Source organism: Pseudogymnoascus destructans (genome assembly GCF_001641265.1).
Source record: "Pseudogymnoascus destructans isolate 20631-21 unplaced genomic scaffold scaffold_6, whole genome shotgun sequence".
Lineage (NCBI taxonomy): Eukaryota > Fungi > Ascomycota > Leotiomycetes > Thelebolales > Thelebolaceae > Pseudogymnoascus > Pseudogymnoascus destructans.
In genome coordinates this window covers 1342778-1357181 of record NW_020167525.1, presented here as the reverse complement: position 1 = coordinate 1357181, position 14404 = coordinate 1342778, and the positions used below count along the sequence as shown (strand labels likewise).

Below are 14404 nucleotides of genomic sequence, written 5' to 3'. Positions count from 1 at the left end.
CAGTTTTGGCTTTATCTCCAAAAGTGACTGCTTCTACAGCAGTTGCGTCGGTTTGGAAACGTAAAACGGTAATAAGGCAAAGTAGACTGCGTCCCATTTTCGAAAGGTCACCTAGGTTATTAAACTTTATTCTGGGATATATAAAGGTCTACGCTAGAGGCAAGCCAGAAGCAGAGTGATATATTCAACGAGCATCAAAATAAAACGCCATGCTGTCGGCCTTACAACGTCTTGCTATTGAGCAAGACTTTAGCGATTTAGGCATAGAAACAAACGCTCGGAGCAAGCTAGATCAGGCAGCAAACGCATTTAACAAGAAAGAACTAACGACGAGCGCCAATCTATTTCTTGAAAGTTGGCGTATCTTGCAAAACGAGTATGAAAGTAATCTTTATACGCAAGTTAATTCCTTACCAGAGCTAGAGCAGCAGCGACAAACCAAGTCTCAACAAAATAAGGGAAGAATGATTTTGAGTTTTGCCGCCCTTAATGACCTTGCAAGAGCCTGCTCGCAAAACGATGAGGAGTACAAAGACGAGGCTGGAAAATGCAAGCTACAAGTTTATGCTCTCCAGCACGGCTGGGTAAGGAATACAATTGCTAAAGCGCTTGATATTGACGAAAACAGCAAGAGCAGCGTGCTCTTAGAAGGAAAAGGCGTGGCTCAAGTATTCTTACTAAAAGATCCGCTTGGGCGTCTGTTAGAGAAGGCAGACAGCTTCAAGGAGGCTGCAGCCATTGTTTCAAAATTTTGCTTCTTTCACGTTGCTTGTGTTTCTGGAACATCTAAGGAACACGACGTTGCTTATGAGTTTATCAGCAACAGTATGAGATGGGTTTGTATCAGAGCTTCTCTTGAAGCAGTATGTATCAAGGATGCAAAGTTTAAGAGCTCTAGAATCACTCAAATGCAGGCAGAGAGCAAGAGCCGTCCGGAAACAGAGAAATACGAGGGAATCAAAAAAGAGCTAGTGATCAGAACGGATGAGCAAGAGCAGGATGGAAATCCACTAGAGAAGGAGAAGGAAGTGGAGCTAATTGAATTCCTCGAGAAGTTCCACACCACAGACTACAACGGTAAAAGTTGCCAACAAATGCAACAGAAGGACAAAAGCGGGTCTTCAAATGAGGATGAGTCGACGGATCAAGAGAGTGTCTACGAAGACTCCCTTCAAGATGAAGATAAGGACCTAGATAATCTCTTCGATAGGTTTCACATCACAGACCCAGACAGAAAGTAGGGTTGGTTATTAGAGGTGAGACAACGCTGAATTGGGGGAAATTTGTTAAGCAAAAACCGGTTGCCAGATAAGTTACAGGAACAGGCTGGGCAGTTTTAATATATTTAAAGTTTATTCCACCATAATTTGATGGGGAGGTACCGCTTGCCATTGCAAATCTAGAAATCATGATATTGCTGTCTTTATTAGGAAAATCGTAGGCAAGGAAACTGTCAACAGAATAATTTTCTTAGCTAGCACGAGCATCTTCGAGTTTATATGAAGCTATTTTGAACCATGATAAGTTAGCTGTAGAATACAATTTATGCAATATTATAGAAGATATTGATAAGTGTATAGATTTTAAGATATTCACAGTCAAAGTAACTTAGTAACGTGCATCCCTGCATTGAGGGACGCACCCCGTGACGGGACAAATATTGGTACTTTGAATTCAATTGTTTATAAATTTGTGAATCCATTGAAAGTTCTAATATTTTTATGCCAGTCATGTTGTGTGACCACTCCTAAACACTCCAAACACCGGCTACTCTGAAATTTACGATCACATCGTCGCCGTCGCGCCTGATTGCGGAGGGCGTCAATTCGAAGAATAATATAACCCCACGACCTATAGCACCACCACGAGCTCTTTGCGCCTTTCAAACTCATATAACACTTTGATCTAGGTTTCCGAGCCTTACCACGATTCTGAAAAATCATTTTCAGCCATGTGATGACCAGGGAGTGAGGTGTCATACGACGTCTCCACATGGGTTGGTACCTCCAAATTAAGCGATCAAGGAACCCTGGTCACTTGGTAATAAAGGCGGTAGTGGCACCCGAAACCGGCGTGCCCCATTTTTAGTAAAGCGCGATACAAGGATACTGTATGGTCCCATGCATCTCCACCAGGTCCCCGCTCCAACCTCTTGCACAGTATCATCTCCGGAAATCAGGTTGCGCACCAGCAACCAGCAGCAGATTCCGACTCAGATCCTCCACGAATCTCAACACGCACGCGTCTCTCACGGTTGTGATAACACGAACTCAAAGAGGGAGATCCGTACGCCACATCTCATTTTTCGGTTTAGAGTACTGTGCAGTACTGTAACAGGAGCCCATTATGTCAATTATACTACCTCAAACCGAAGTAGTGGTGGTGGACTCTCCGAACGCTCTACTATATTTTCTCGATAGCGCTCAAAATCTCCCAGTCAAGCCTCCGTCGCTCTACCTAGATTTGGAAGGAATCAGGCTCAGCCGTCATGGCTCCATATCCATCATCTCGCTTTACGTCATCCCTACAGCAAAGATCTACCTAATAGACATCTACACCCTCGGCGGCGCTGCTTTCTCAACCACAAACAGCAACTCAGTTTCTCTCAAAACCGTTCTCGAATCCCCAGCCATCCCAAAAGTCATCTTCGATGTCCGCAATGACTCTGACGCCCTATTCAGCCATTTCCAGATTTCCGTTGACGGCATCAAGGACCTCCAACTCATGGAACTTGCGAGTCGGATGGGCAATAGGGCTTATGTCGCTGGATTAGCGAAGTGCATTGAAAAAGACAGCCCTGTCTTTACTACAGTGAAAACGGAATGGCAGCACACGAAAGATAGTGCTAGTCGGCTCTATAACCCCGAGAAGGGCGGCAGGTATGAGGTCTTTAACGAGCGTCCTATGAGGCCTGATATCAAAGAGTACTGCGCAAGGGATGTAGCTCTATTACCAGGACTGTATGGTGTCTATGCCGCCAAGCTGCAGAACGAAGGGGCATTCTGGCGGGTTTTAGTGCGAGAAGCGACAACAGATCGGATCAAGCTCTCGCAGAGCACAAGTTATAATGGACAGTCAGAGGACAAATGCTGTGGGCCATGGGATGAGTGGAGTATCCAGGAGGCTATGGAAGGGATGAAGAAGTCTGGTGGAATATACGGACTAATGATTTTGTTCTCAACGAGGACGACGTTTGGGTTTCACCTACTGTATCGCCTTCTCTGTAAACTAAATGGCGTATATGATTTGAGTTTTAGCACTTGGTTTACTACCGCCGCGCATCTGTGTTAGGAATACCGCCTTAATAGCCCCAATCTCATCCAACTAATAGGATCCTGGAAAGTGATTGAGGATTCCTCATAAGTCACACTCTTAAGCGTAGCTTGCACCTCCTTAAGAAGATCCACTGAAAATTCCGGGGCTTTTGAAGTCTCCCTTAGAAACTTGTAATTATCCTGTCGGAAATATTCTTCAACAGCTGCAGAAGCTAAAACACCGCGCACTGGATGTCCTTCTGGTAGATGTACTGCTGAAATGATGTGTTGGGCATGAGGCAAAACGTGTTCGTGTCTGGGGATCTCCACTTTTCGAATTTACCGTCCCTTGGAGCTGGATTCGCTATAATGATAGCCTTGATATGCCCAGCTATCACAAATTCCATGCCAATAATGCCGCACATGTCCGCCAATCTAGTTAGTTCGATTGCCGTTGTAATAGCTTCCTCTGGCGCAGACTCTCCGAACACGACCCGGCCAAGGCAAATCCACTGGACAAGCATTTGGAAGCTTCGAATTGAAACCACGCCATCTATCTCTTCCAAGTTTGTTGACTGTTTTTCCCCTTCCCTGAAGGACCCATTAAAAGTGGCTGCGAAATATGGAGATTGCTTGCAGAGGAGGGCTTTCGGAAGCTTATATTCGTGGCTTGCGATGCGGATTGTGACCAGAGGATCTGAATAAAGTGGAAGAAGACTATATATAGTATTAGTAGGGTAGGGAATATGATAAATACTAATATCACTCACGACGTTGCAAAGTGCTCGAAAGTCGCATCAAGGACACCCTTAGCATTAGTGGTCGGCATATTAGGGTTGAAGGTCATGTCAAAGGAATCCATGATTATGATGACGAGATGACGTGCCAAAGCGAGGAGCGAAGAGGCATCTGCACGCTATTAATCTGCGTGGCGACCATGCATGAATTTGCGCCGTACAGCCGCCACAAGGCTGATGACGATCTCCCGCATCGTAGTGGGGCCAAAGCTTAGATAAGACTCTCTTATGGGTATTAGGAGTGATAAGAGTTTGTGGTGATGCTGTAGCTCGAAGGTTCTATTATACTTCGAATTGATGCCCTCCGCAATCAGGTGCGACAGCGACGGCGTGATCGTAAATTTCAGAGTAACCGGGGTTTGGTCTGTTCAGGAGTGGTCACACAACACGACTGACACAAAAATACTGGAATTTTCAATGGACTCACAAATTTAGAATCAATTGAATTCAAAGTACCAATAGTTAGTTTGTCCCGTCACGGGGTGAGTCCCGTGATGTAGGGATGCACAGTAGATCTACTGAGAATAGCTACTAACGTTACAAACATCTACGGACAGCTTTGCGGGCCATCGGAGACAATCTGACCAGTAACAACATTCTTTAAGAAGCTTACATTTGCGCACAGTGTTAAAGCAATAGAATTATTATTTCTACACCCATGAGATGACCAGTCATCATTATAGTGTGTGTAGGCTTGAATGCAAGTTGAATTGCCATTCGGATTTCCACCAGGGCAGGTTACAGTAGCACAATCGTCACTGGTTCCTTCAACAATCAAGCCGTCCTTCTGGAATGGCCAGGGCAGTATCCCATTCCAGCCATCATCTGAATCAAAGACATAGCCATTTACATTTGAGACACTATACCAAAGACCCGGCGCGTTTTGAGGATGGTATGTGTACTCAAATTGTGTAATTGTGCTCTGGAAGAATGCTTGCTTATCATAAATCCCGCCTGGAGGGAGAGTGTTGACGGAGCCCGAATCCCCTATAGATGCATAAAACACAGGAACGTCGCATTTATTCACCACGATAGCTTCTCCGTTTTCATGTTGGGGAGCAACCCCAAGTTGGGCGACAGACAGAGCTATTCCAGCGAAGAAAGGGGTAATATTCGTAATTATCTGCATTTCGGGTAAGGGTTATTATGATGCATAGACCGTTGGCACCCCTAATCTGTCAATACACTCTTAAATAACAGGCGCACTCATCGTCATCTCTCTTTTACAGGGCGCCTATATTTCGTATGTTATAGAAATGAACTGTGGGCTGGAAAGTATTCAAAAGTGGCTCCTATGTCAAAAACGCCTTATATATAGCCTATAACTGTAACTAGTATAAGCTGATACAAGCTTCTCCCTAGCCCGTAGTTTAAATTGCATTGCTGCTATTATTCATGTTCATATTTGCTAACTTCTTGTATGATATTAAAGCTAGATATTGCTAGTTTTCTAATATGAAGTTCTCCACCCTTTTCCCCTTGGTTGTAGTGGCCACCATAACTTCAGCCCATATGGAGTTATGGTATCCACCACCACTCCATAGCAAATACAACAATTTCACAATCAACATTGATTATAGTATGAAATCACCTTTAGGTAATAATGATTATCCTTGTAAAGGCTACCTGCCTGATCTAAAAACTCCTGAAGGTGCTTCTGTTGCGACGTGGGTTGCTGGGTCAACACAGAAATTCACAGTCGTCGGTAGTATTACCCACAAGGGTGGATCTTGCCAAGCCAGTCTGTCCACTGATGGCGGCATAACATTTACGGTCATCCACTCCTACATTGGCAACTGCCCGCTCGTTTCTGAATTCCCTTTTACGGTCCCTAGCGATACTCCTACTGGCCCAGCCGTGTTTTCCTGGACGTGGTTTAATAAGGTTGGCAACCGCGAGATGTATATGAACTGCGCAAGTGTCACCATTAGTTCAGGGTCAGGATCAGGCCCTGTGGATACTGCGTTTAGCTCCCGACCAGACGCCTTTGTCGCTAATGTTGGCAAAGGCTGCAGCACCCTTGAATCCATTGATCTTGAATTTCCGGATCCAGGTCCAGATATCACGGTGAACAGCATTGGTACTACTCACCCAATTGGGTCATGCTCCCATGCAGTCACAAAGGCTGGCATTAGCTCCATCAAAAGCATTAGCATCGGTACCCAAACGTCGTCACTAAGTGGCAAGTGCGGTGGCTAATAAACGTGTTATGGAACGAAATTTGGTTGCTGCTGCTCTAACTTTGGATATTGCGGCACTACGACTACCTATTGTGGCGATGGATGCGACCCTATCTTTGGAGGTATGCGACATAGGCTTGGGAATCATTTGGCAACACTATAGCATGCATGCATTCAATAATATTACATTAGTGCAGGATGGCTAAGCGTAAACTTAGATAAATTTGGAAGATTAGGGCGTGTTTGTTCGTTGCTGGGTTATTCAGCTTATCACCTGTGGTCGTCTCATTGCCATTATGCCCTTTTGAACTTACGCTTTCTATATTTGTTTAATACTCTTCCTGAATCATGTACAAGGTATGATCGTCAGCCTCCATAGCAACTGTATAGCAATCTTCGTTATTTACTCTCCGACTCATACCATTGTGAGGTAATAGCCCCTCTTCTTCATGTAAGAGTATCATTCTATCTCTGACTACATTTTGTGGGTCTTTAGTTGGCACTACTATTGAATCTAGTTGGTCGAACGGTAAGTCTTTAGCTGGCTTAGATACCCACTGTGACTCTTTTATGGCTTTCTTTACGTGAATTGTAACAGTGTTTTGAGCAAGAATCTGAGCATTAGTCGCGTTTTCACTTTCTATATCTAGTAGGCTGTTCGATTCCTCGTCCTCTTGGCGAGGCCGCTCTGGAAACGCTGGGATGTCGTGTAAAGCTAGCTGGGTATCATCCTCTAACTTCACTTCCTGAGTAGTTTCACATAAGGGAGTGTTATATAAATCCAGACGGTCTTCTTCCTCTGTCTTAATTTCCTGGCATTTCTGGGCAATTATACTTAGACTTTCCCCATCATTTTGTTTTATCTCTAGTGTAGATTCGTACGTAGGAGCTTTGTGTAAAGCTGACTGGTTGTCATCTTCTACCTTTACCCCTTGGGTAGGTACGTGTAAAGGAACGCTGTATAGATCCATTCGGTCTTGTTCCTGTGGCTTTATTTTCTCACGTGTGTAAGGAGTTTTAGTCTCACGCTTCCCCTTCCTTCGTTCTACTTTTAGAGTAGTTGTCTGTAAAGCTGGCTGGGAGCTTTTCTCTAACTTTACCTCTTCGGTAGGTATAGAGGGAACGCTGTATAAATCTAGACGGGCTTGTTCCTCTGGCTTGATTTCCTCGCGTTCGAATTCCACCCCACCCATAACTGATGTTTCAAGTTGTTCGCGCCATTGTTCGTCGTCCTCAGGCTTTATTTCCGAGATTACAAAAAGCGTATTGTTATTGCCTGCCATAGTCGCCACTTTATAGCATTCGTCAGCTGCTATATGTCTCTTATTTTTGTCACAAGTTCTCTTTCCTTTATCTTTGAGCTCTATGACTTGTTGTTTAACAAAAGAATTCGGGTCGCCAGAATCAACCCGGAGTTGAAATACTCCATTAGATTCTGGTAACTGGTCTAGGCATTCAGTCGCCATACCGTCTTGTTCTACAAAGCGTATGAGATCTTGGATTGTAGAGTCTAGTAATGTTAGACATTGCTTTTAGCGGCCACAATGGACGAGTAATCTTACCAGGGGGGACGTCCATCTCCATCTTTAGAGTTGGGCTGACTTTCACTTTAGGTATGTGTTTGACGCCATTTTTGTGCTTGTCAATGCGCGCACTATGCTGCGGACCTAATGGTCATAGCTGCGTCTTTTGTAAATTGACACTCTCGTTTTTAACTTCTTGGTCTTTGGGTGGTGACATGTTGCTGTCAGTGTTTGGAACCGGTACCGGTATCGCCCATGTGCCAAAAAATGCATTGAACCAAGACTTAAGAACATAAAATGACGTGATGCCTTCGCCTGCCTCGTCACTTTGGAGTAGGTTGTGTAAAAATATATGCTGTCTGTCTTCCTCAAAAGTATCAGTACGTGGCATCCCAGACCTGCGCTTAATCTCAACCACAGCTGTTTTAGGTACGGGAACTAATGCTTCCACTTCCGAGAATGTTAAAGGCTCCATCCCTTTCAGCCTCTCTATCTCAGGGGTGCTAAATCCTAATTGCTTCGCAAAGGAAGCACCTTTTTGGAGCACTTCACTATCGGCTTTTGGCCTTGCAATTTCTATCAAATTTTTCTTCACAGACTGCTTGGGTAAATCTCTGTAGTCTTTCATTGCAAAAGCAATCATTTGCAAATACCCAAGTTTCATACAGTATGTCGGGTTTCCCTTTACTAAACGGAAGGTAGTTTCAGTTGTCTGGACTACCTGAGTGCATTGGGTGCCTCCTTGAGATTGGAACGCTTCCCCTAGCGCTGTGAATACCGTCTGATCCGCCTGATCCGTAGGAACTGTAACTAGCCACCTGATGCAGTTAACGCAGGCTTCCAACAAGTGCATGTCTTCAAAAAAGGTTGATAGAGAAGGTATAATGCCTCTAAACTTGAGGATGTTACCCCATATAACGCTGCGTTCTTGGCTGCTGAAGCCACTGAAGATGGCGCCATTAAAAATAGCAATGGATAGCTCCTGAGAATCCGAGGTTGATACTGCAGGTGCCTTACGTTCGATAGCCTTAACGGTGGCCTTATCTAGTCTCTGAATCCCGTTTTCAATCCCGTTAAAAAATCCAACGAAAGCTGTGAAAATATGATTAAGGTAATGCTGTATTTCCTACATGTAATATAAGTAAAAGATTGGTTAGGCAAAGCATTCGACTTACCTCATAGCACCTCGTTGCCATCACTGTATGCAGTGTAGTGACCTTCATTCCAGCGTCAAAGAGAGCCGGAATCTTAGTAAGAGCATCAAATCCAGCGGCAACCAAGCGGTGTCGGAAGAGGCCGCGGAGTCTCTTCTGTCTACTTTCATTAAAACGAGACCACCAACGCATTTCGAAGCTTACACAGGTAGCTGGTAAGACTAGGGCATCGGCCTTCTGGGGTAGATACTGGTATTCACGGATTTTGCGATATATTTGACCATCACAAGGCCTATCTTCATTAGAATACTCTTCGTCTAGAATTGCCCTCGTCTCGTAGCTGATTCCTGAAAGGTATAGATCCACTATCCACCATTTCTCAGCCGGGCGCAATGCTTTTCCCGCTTGAATTCTATGTAATCCATGGAGACAGATAATTCCACCTGGAAACTCAAGCTCTGGGTATCCGTTTTCTGAGTCGATCATGGCGTAACTACTTGGCAAAATCCCCGTTTTCCACGTCTTATTTTGCTTCGCATTCTCTATGGCAGTGTCGAGATGATGTTGATCGACAATAGCAGGTATGTGGTTTCCCACCTTTAGCGAACGGCATCCTTCCTTCTCAAAGATCTTTTTAAGTCGTAGTACATTCTTCGGGTCATGTTGGCAAGTTTTATGCTCTTCCCAATTTAGACTCTCAAGCTTGACAAGAGCGGAACCTTTGCAGAAGAGACGCCGCTCTGTCTCAAATTTTAGGTCTTCCGCATGTACTCGCGCTTTCATATTGAGGTATGGATGTCTATGCTCTGGGAGAATGCTCGCTTTTCACATGGGCTATCTAAGTGCAGCAGCCGAAACTGGCTTAGTGCAATATCTGGCTTATTTATATCAGTATTAAAAGCCTTATAGCTCTTCCAATCATAAAAAAAAATTGTGTCAACAATAAGTTATTGCAAGTATGAGCTTAAAAAGGAGTAACACCCGGTTTGGGTTTCTTAGAGCCACCCCTGACTCCGACGAAAACGGGTTGAATGGCACGGCATCCCCTCCCGCATCATCCGACAATGATCCCCCGCCAAACAAGCTGAGGAAGAGGATACAAGAAGATGAATCATCACAAAAGAGTCGCCGGCGCTTAGGGGAGAGCGTTCGGGGTAGAAGCAGATTCCGTGCTCCAGAAGCAATTCAGTCCCAGGATTCGTCACCCTGGGAGCGCCTCCAAATGCGATTTAACCTAACCTTAAATAAATCAGTTATCATTGCTACTCAAAACGACGGCCTCTTTGTTGCTGTGAGAAAATTCTCTGATGATCCAGATATAGAGAAGAAACTAGACATGCTGAGTCGAATTCGAAACGAGAATTTTCTGAAGTTTTTAGAAAGCTTCAGCTTTGAAGGATCTCAATATGCCATCTTTGAGCATGAACTCAACAGAGGCGAGAAGCTGCCTATATGTCTCAGCCACTATGCCACACTTGTAACCTATCCTACCGAGTCACAGCTTGCTGTGATACTTCGACAGGTGAGCCTTACCCTGAGCTGCCTTCCACATCTTAATATGTGAACAGATCCTTAGCGGTCTCGAATACCTTGCATCAAAAGGTTTAGAGCATGGTGAAGTTACATGCAAGAACATCCTTATAAGTACTGAGGGATCTATAAGAATAGGTAGGCCGTCAGGCTATGTCACGGGCGTCAACTAACAGTAAGTAGCGGGCCAAGAATGCTGCCGCAGACTCGTGTCAAATCGCGACTCTATTAAGGATATTAGAGGAGTTGGTTATGTGACAATGGAGCTTATGAGTAAAGTCGCTGTATATACTGGACCTATGAATACTCGCGACCCCATCCTTTGGCCACTAGACAATGATGCCTTAAAGTTTGTTCAAAGTGCGGAATCTGCGCATTCGATCGATGAATTAAGTCAGGTAGGAAGCTCAGCATCAATCACAGGTTTTCCACTGACAAGTGTAAGCAGCCACTGTTGAACCGTAAGACAACAAAGGCGGATAGTGACGATATAAAGGCTGATGTATACATGGCTGAATTTTCAGTCTTCAGAGGACATAAAATTTGCAAATAGTGTGGAACTCATTCTTAATTAAAAGGCCCAAATTATTTGATGTTTTAATCTCGACTAAAAGTGTCTCTCCTAGAATTACATTCTCCTTGCCCTCAAAAAAACTTGTCCCCAACCCCAGCCCCAACCTCAAACCGCCAACCTAAACCGCTCGTAATCCACCCTTTCCCCCATATTCCATATCTAACGTGCATCCCTGCATCACGGGACGCACCCCGTGACGGGACAAACTATTGGTACTTTGAATTCAATTGATTTTAAATTTGTGAGTCCATTGAAACTTGCAGTATTTTTGTGCCAGTCGTGTTGTGTGATTACTCCTAAATAGTCCAAACCCTGGCTACTCTGAAATTTACGATCACGTCGTCGCTGTCGCACCTAATTGCAGAGAGCGTCAATTCAAAGTATAATAGCACCCCTTGAGCTATAGCATCACCACGAACTCTTACCACTAATAATACCCAAAAGAGAGTTGTTCCGGCCCAGTCGCGAATAATTCATATTCACGAATAGGCCGGCCCGCTCGCGGAGGTTCATATTCGTGGTTGGGCTGGCCCATTCGCGAATGGGCCAGCCTATTCGCGAATATGAATTATTCGCGACTGGGCCGGAACATATGTTTTAGGAATAATAAGAGGTTAGTGGTGGAGCCAATGGTGGGGAAGCCGTTTCGCAACAAATGCAGACCTCTGCAAATCAGGCGCGACAGTGTCAACGCAAACTATATATACTGTAATGTAAAAGATATTGATAGGTGTGTAGAATTTGAGATGCCTAGAGTCAAAGTACCTATCATTTTTTCCGGCACGGTGGTTTTTTCGGCACATAGGGATGCACGTTACATGTTATAGTTCGAAATTAACTTCATAGCTAAATTCCCTATGATTTTATTTTGAGCATCTAATATATCAACATAAGTTAGTTAATGGCTTGGTAAGAAATTTTAGAACCTAAGTTACTCCTTTGTAACCGCTCCAGACTCTTCAAGCTCAATAGATCCAGCAGAGCCCCTCGTTACTGTACTGTAACACCGCACTTAAATAATCACTTACAACCATAGCGATATCCGAGTCAGAAATAGTGTCGACACCTGGATTGGGGATGGTTGTGTCCATAACGGTATGGGTGCTTTGTTCATTTGGAGTCTCGTTGAAGAATACACCCCAATCAATGTCGCCTTCGTTCTCCATGATTATTGTGAGATTGTTATTGGATTCTACCCTTGAAATGGCGCATGTATTAGGTATATAAACACCTAGAACATATGGTTGTGTAGTCATTAGTCACGCCAAAGACAAACCAACAAACGCCGCGCGTGTTACTGTTAGACCAGACTAGCGTTTACGAGGGGCAGGTCCGCAAACTAGATCCTGAATAACGTCGTATTACCCCAAAGTATTGTTCTGGCCGGCTATTCTCCCACCCGACAGCTTGGTTAGACCAATAACGTTTAGTTATCACCACCCACCAGAAAATATAAATGCCCCACGAAGGCGCGTAACAAGGGCAAATTTTGTCTGACTTGCTGTGGAGTGAAATTAGATCAAATTTTCTGACCCGATAGCTTGGTTAGCCCAATTACATTCAGTTATATAAATGCCTCATGGGGGCGCATAACAAGGGTAACAAAAAGTCCGGGACTTCCGGTCTATAATGAGGAAACGAATGGGTCAAATAGATCCCCCTCCGTCGCGATCGAAATTTCACGCCATTACTTCGAACAATGTCTGCAGAACGAAAAGAGTGGGGCACTGAGGAGTTGGAGTTGCTTCAATACGTGAAAGCTCATAATGCAACAGCCAAAAACGAGTACCTTACGAGATTATTTAATGAGAAGAGTGGCAGAAAACGGACACCACATGCAATCCGGTTTCGGTTGAAGAGACTCAGGAACTCAATCACTATTTTTCGCAGTTTATTTGGTAGCTCAATGTACCAATCCAAGTCATCATCTCTTGGAGAGGGTCTACTTGTGAAAGCGAGCTGTTGGTTCGATTGGAGTCGTGTGGATAGCTTGCTATATCTGCAGAGTGAAGTCGCGTTGCGCAGTTGACGGGAGATAATTAGAGGATGCCTCGGTATGATAATGGTTACTTCTGAACAATAAAATTAGCCGGTGACAGACGGGGTGCAGTGGATACGTACTGTCACGGGGATCCACACTATCGCGGGTATTCGCACTGTCGCGCGGTTCCGTACCACTACGTTCCGGGCCGAAGCGTTTTGGTAAGGATTTAGTAATCAGGATCGACGTAGTTTGTGGCTGTTGCGGTCGGCTGATTATGCCTTACCCCGCAGTTTCTAGCGAGGTTATCGCCTGGCCGCAGCAATTGGCGCGGTGGGGTGTGCAAAACCAACACTCAAGTTTTTGCCAAGAAACAAACATGTGATTGCTTCGCCATCGTTGCACTGTCTATGACCGCACGTTATGCAGGAACATATCCGGCCGGTGATATCCCGGAGCAAGGGTAACTGCACAAGGATAACCATCACCCTGGATGGCCATCAGCCATGCTTTTGAGAGCGAGCTCCAGCCCGAGCTTGAGTCTGAGACTGAAGCTCTAATTGACCCACAGCTTCGGCGAGAACCAGAGCTCGGAATTGAGCTCTCTGGCTCGGGTTTCAATTCCGAGCCCAGCTCTGGTTCTGAGCTCCAGGTTCGAGCCGGAATTTGAACCAGAACTGGAGCCAAAACCCAGCTTCGCCAAGCACTAGAGCTCAGAATTGAACTCTCTAGCTCGGAACTCAATTCCGAAGCCAGCTCTGGCTCTAAGCCTGAGCCAGAGCCAGAGCCAGAGCTGGATTCTGGGCTTCAAGTTCGAGCCAGAATTCGAACCGGAATTCGAACTGGAACTCGAGCTAGAACTCGAACTAGAGCCCAGCTCCGCCGAGCGCCAGAGCTCAGAATTGAGCTCTCTGGCTCGGAACTCAATTCCGAGCCCAGCTCTAGCTCTGATCCTGAGCCAGAGCCAGAACTGGATTCCGAGCCCCGGCGTGTGATCCTGTAGTTGAGAAAGCTATAGCAGCTACTCAATGGGCAAGGGTTGCAATGATACGGAAATATACTAAGAAGCATGATATTCAACACTTTGATATTGGAGCAATTGTTTCCTTAAAGATTCCTCGGGAGGATAGAACCTCAACTGATAATAAGAGGATCTTTGCACGGATTCTAGAAGAGCCTTACCCACACCGGTATCAGGTTATTACAGTATCTGGTATTATAAAACGCCTTATACCTACAAAATCGCTTGGGGTTGTAGAGCAAGCTCTATGGGCTGATATCCTGATTCCTACTTCTACAAAGCAGGTAGCACTAGGGCTTGCAGCTAGAGAGGCTTCTACAAGTGCTCGGGTTGGAATATCCTGTCAGTGTAAAGGGCAGTGTAGTACAAAGAGGTGCCGGTGTTATAAGG

General features: G+C 45.0%; 8 protein-coding genes across 8 annotated transcripts; 5 read left to right on the top strand and 3 right to left on the bottom strand.

The window, feature by feature from the left end:
• Positions 1 to 209: 209 nt before the first annotated feature.
• On the top strand, positions 210 to 1241 carry VC83_03561 (uncharacterized protein; the record flags this gene model as incomplete). The annotated part of the gene is made up of 1 exon (XM_024467207.1): positions 210 to 1241. The coding sequence occupies one exon, from the start codon at positions 210 to 212 to the stop codon at positions 1239 to 1241; it is 1032 nt and encodes a 343-aa protein (XP_024325638.1).
• Positions 1242 to 2346: 1105 nt separating this feature from the next.
• VC83_03560 (uncharacterized protein) lies at positions 2347 to 3291 on the top strand (the record flags this gene model as incomplete). Its single annotated transcript, XM_024467206.1, has 1 exon — positions 2347 to 3291. One exon carries the CDS (start codon positions 2347 to 2349, stop codon positions 3289 to 3291), a length of 945 nt encoding a protein of 314 aa, XP_024325639.1.
• Positions 3292 to 3487: 196 nt separating this feature from the next.
• VC83_03559 (uncharacterized protein) lies at positions 3488 to 4116 on the bottom strand (the record flags this gene model as incomplete). Its single annotated transcript, XM_024467205.1, has 2 exons — positions 3488 to 3971; positions 4025 to 4116. The coding sequence occupies 2 exons, from the start codon at positions 4114 to 4116 to the stop codon at positions 3488 to 3490; spliced, it is 576 nt and encodes a 191-aa protein (XP_024325822.1).
• A 1447-nt stretch (positions 4117 to 5563) lies between these two features.
• Positions 5564 to 6250, top strand: VC83_03558 (uncharacterized protein; the record flags this gene model as incomplete). Its single annotated transcript, XM_024467204.1, has 1 exon — positions 5564 to 6250. One exon carries the CDS (start codon positions 5564 to 5566, stop codon positions 6248 to 6250), a length of 687 nt encoding a protein of 228 aa, XP_024325821.1.
• A 627-nt stretch (positions 6251 to 6877) lies between these two features.
• VC83_03557 (uncharacterized protein) lies at positions 6878 to 7815 on the bottom strand (the record flags this gene model as incomplete). Its single annotated transcript, XM_024467203.1, has 3 exons — positions 6878 to 6928; positions 7332 to 7741; positions 7794 to 7815. The coding sequence occupies 3 exons, from the start codon at positions 7813 to 7815 to the stop codon at positions 6878 to 6880; spliced, it is 483 nt and encodes a 160-aa protein (XP_024325824.1).
• A 90-nt stretch (positions 7816 to 7905) lies between these two features.
• On the bottom strand, positions 7906 to 9691 carry VC83_03556 (uncharacterized protein; the record flags this gene model as incomplete). The annotated part of the gene is made up of 3 exons (XM_024467202.1): positions 7906 to 8880; positions 8930 to 9064; positions 9113 to 9691. The coding sequence occupies 3 exons, from the start codon at positions 9689 to 9691 to the stop codon at positions 7906 to 7908; spliced, it is 1689 nt and encodes a 562-aa protein (XP_024325823.1).
• Positions 9692 to 9866: 175 nt separating this feature from the next.
• VC83_03555 (uncharacterized protein) lies at positions 9867 to 10576 on the top strand (the record flags this gene model as incomplete). The annotated part of the gene is made up of 3 exons (XM_024467201.1): positions 9867 to 10430; positions 10477 to 10522; positions 10572 to 10576. 3 exons carry the CDS (start codon positions 9867 to 9869, stop codon positions 10574 to 10576), a joined length of 615 nt encoding a protein of 204 aa, XP_024325712.1.
• A 2910-nt stretch (positions 10577 to 13486) lies between these two features.
• VC83_03554 (uncharacterized protein) lies at positions 13487 to 13988 on the top strand (the record flags this gene model as incomplete). Its single annotated transcript, XM_024467200.1, has 2 exons — positions 13487 to 13645; positions 13704 to 13988. The coding sequence occupies 2 exons, from the start codon at positions 13487 to 13489 to the stop codon at positions 13986 to 13988; spliced, it is 444 nt and encodes a 147-aa protein (XP_024325825.1).
• Positions 13989 to 14404: the final 416 nt, after the last annotated feature.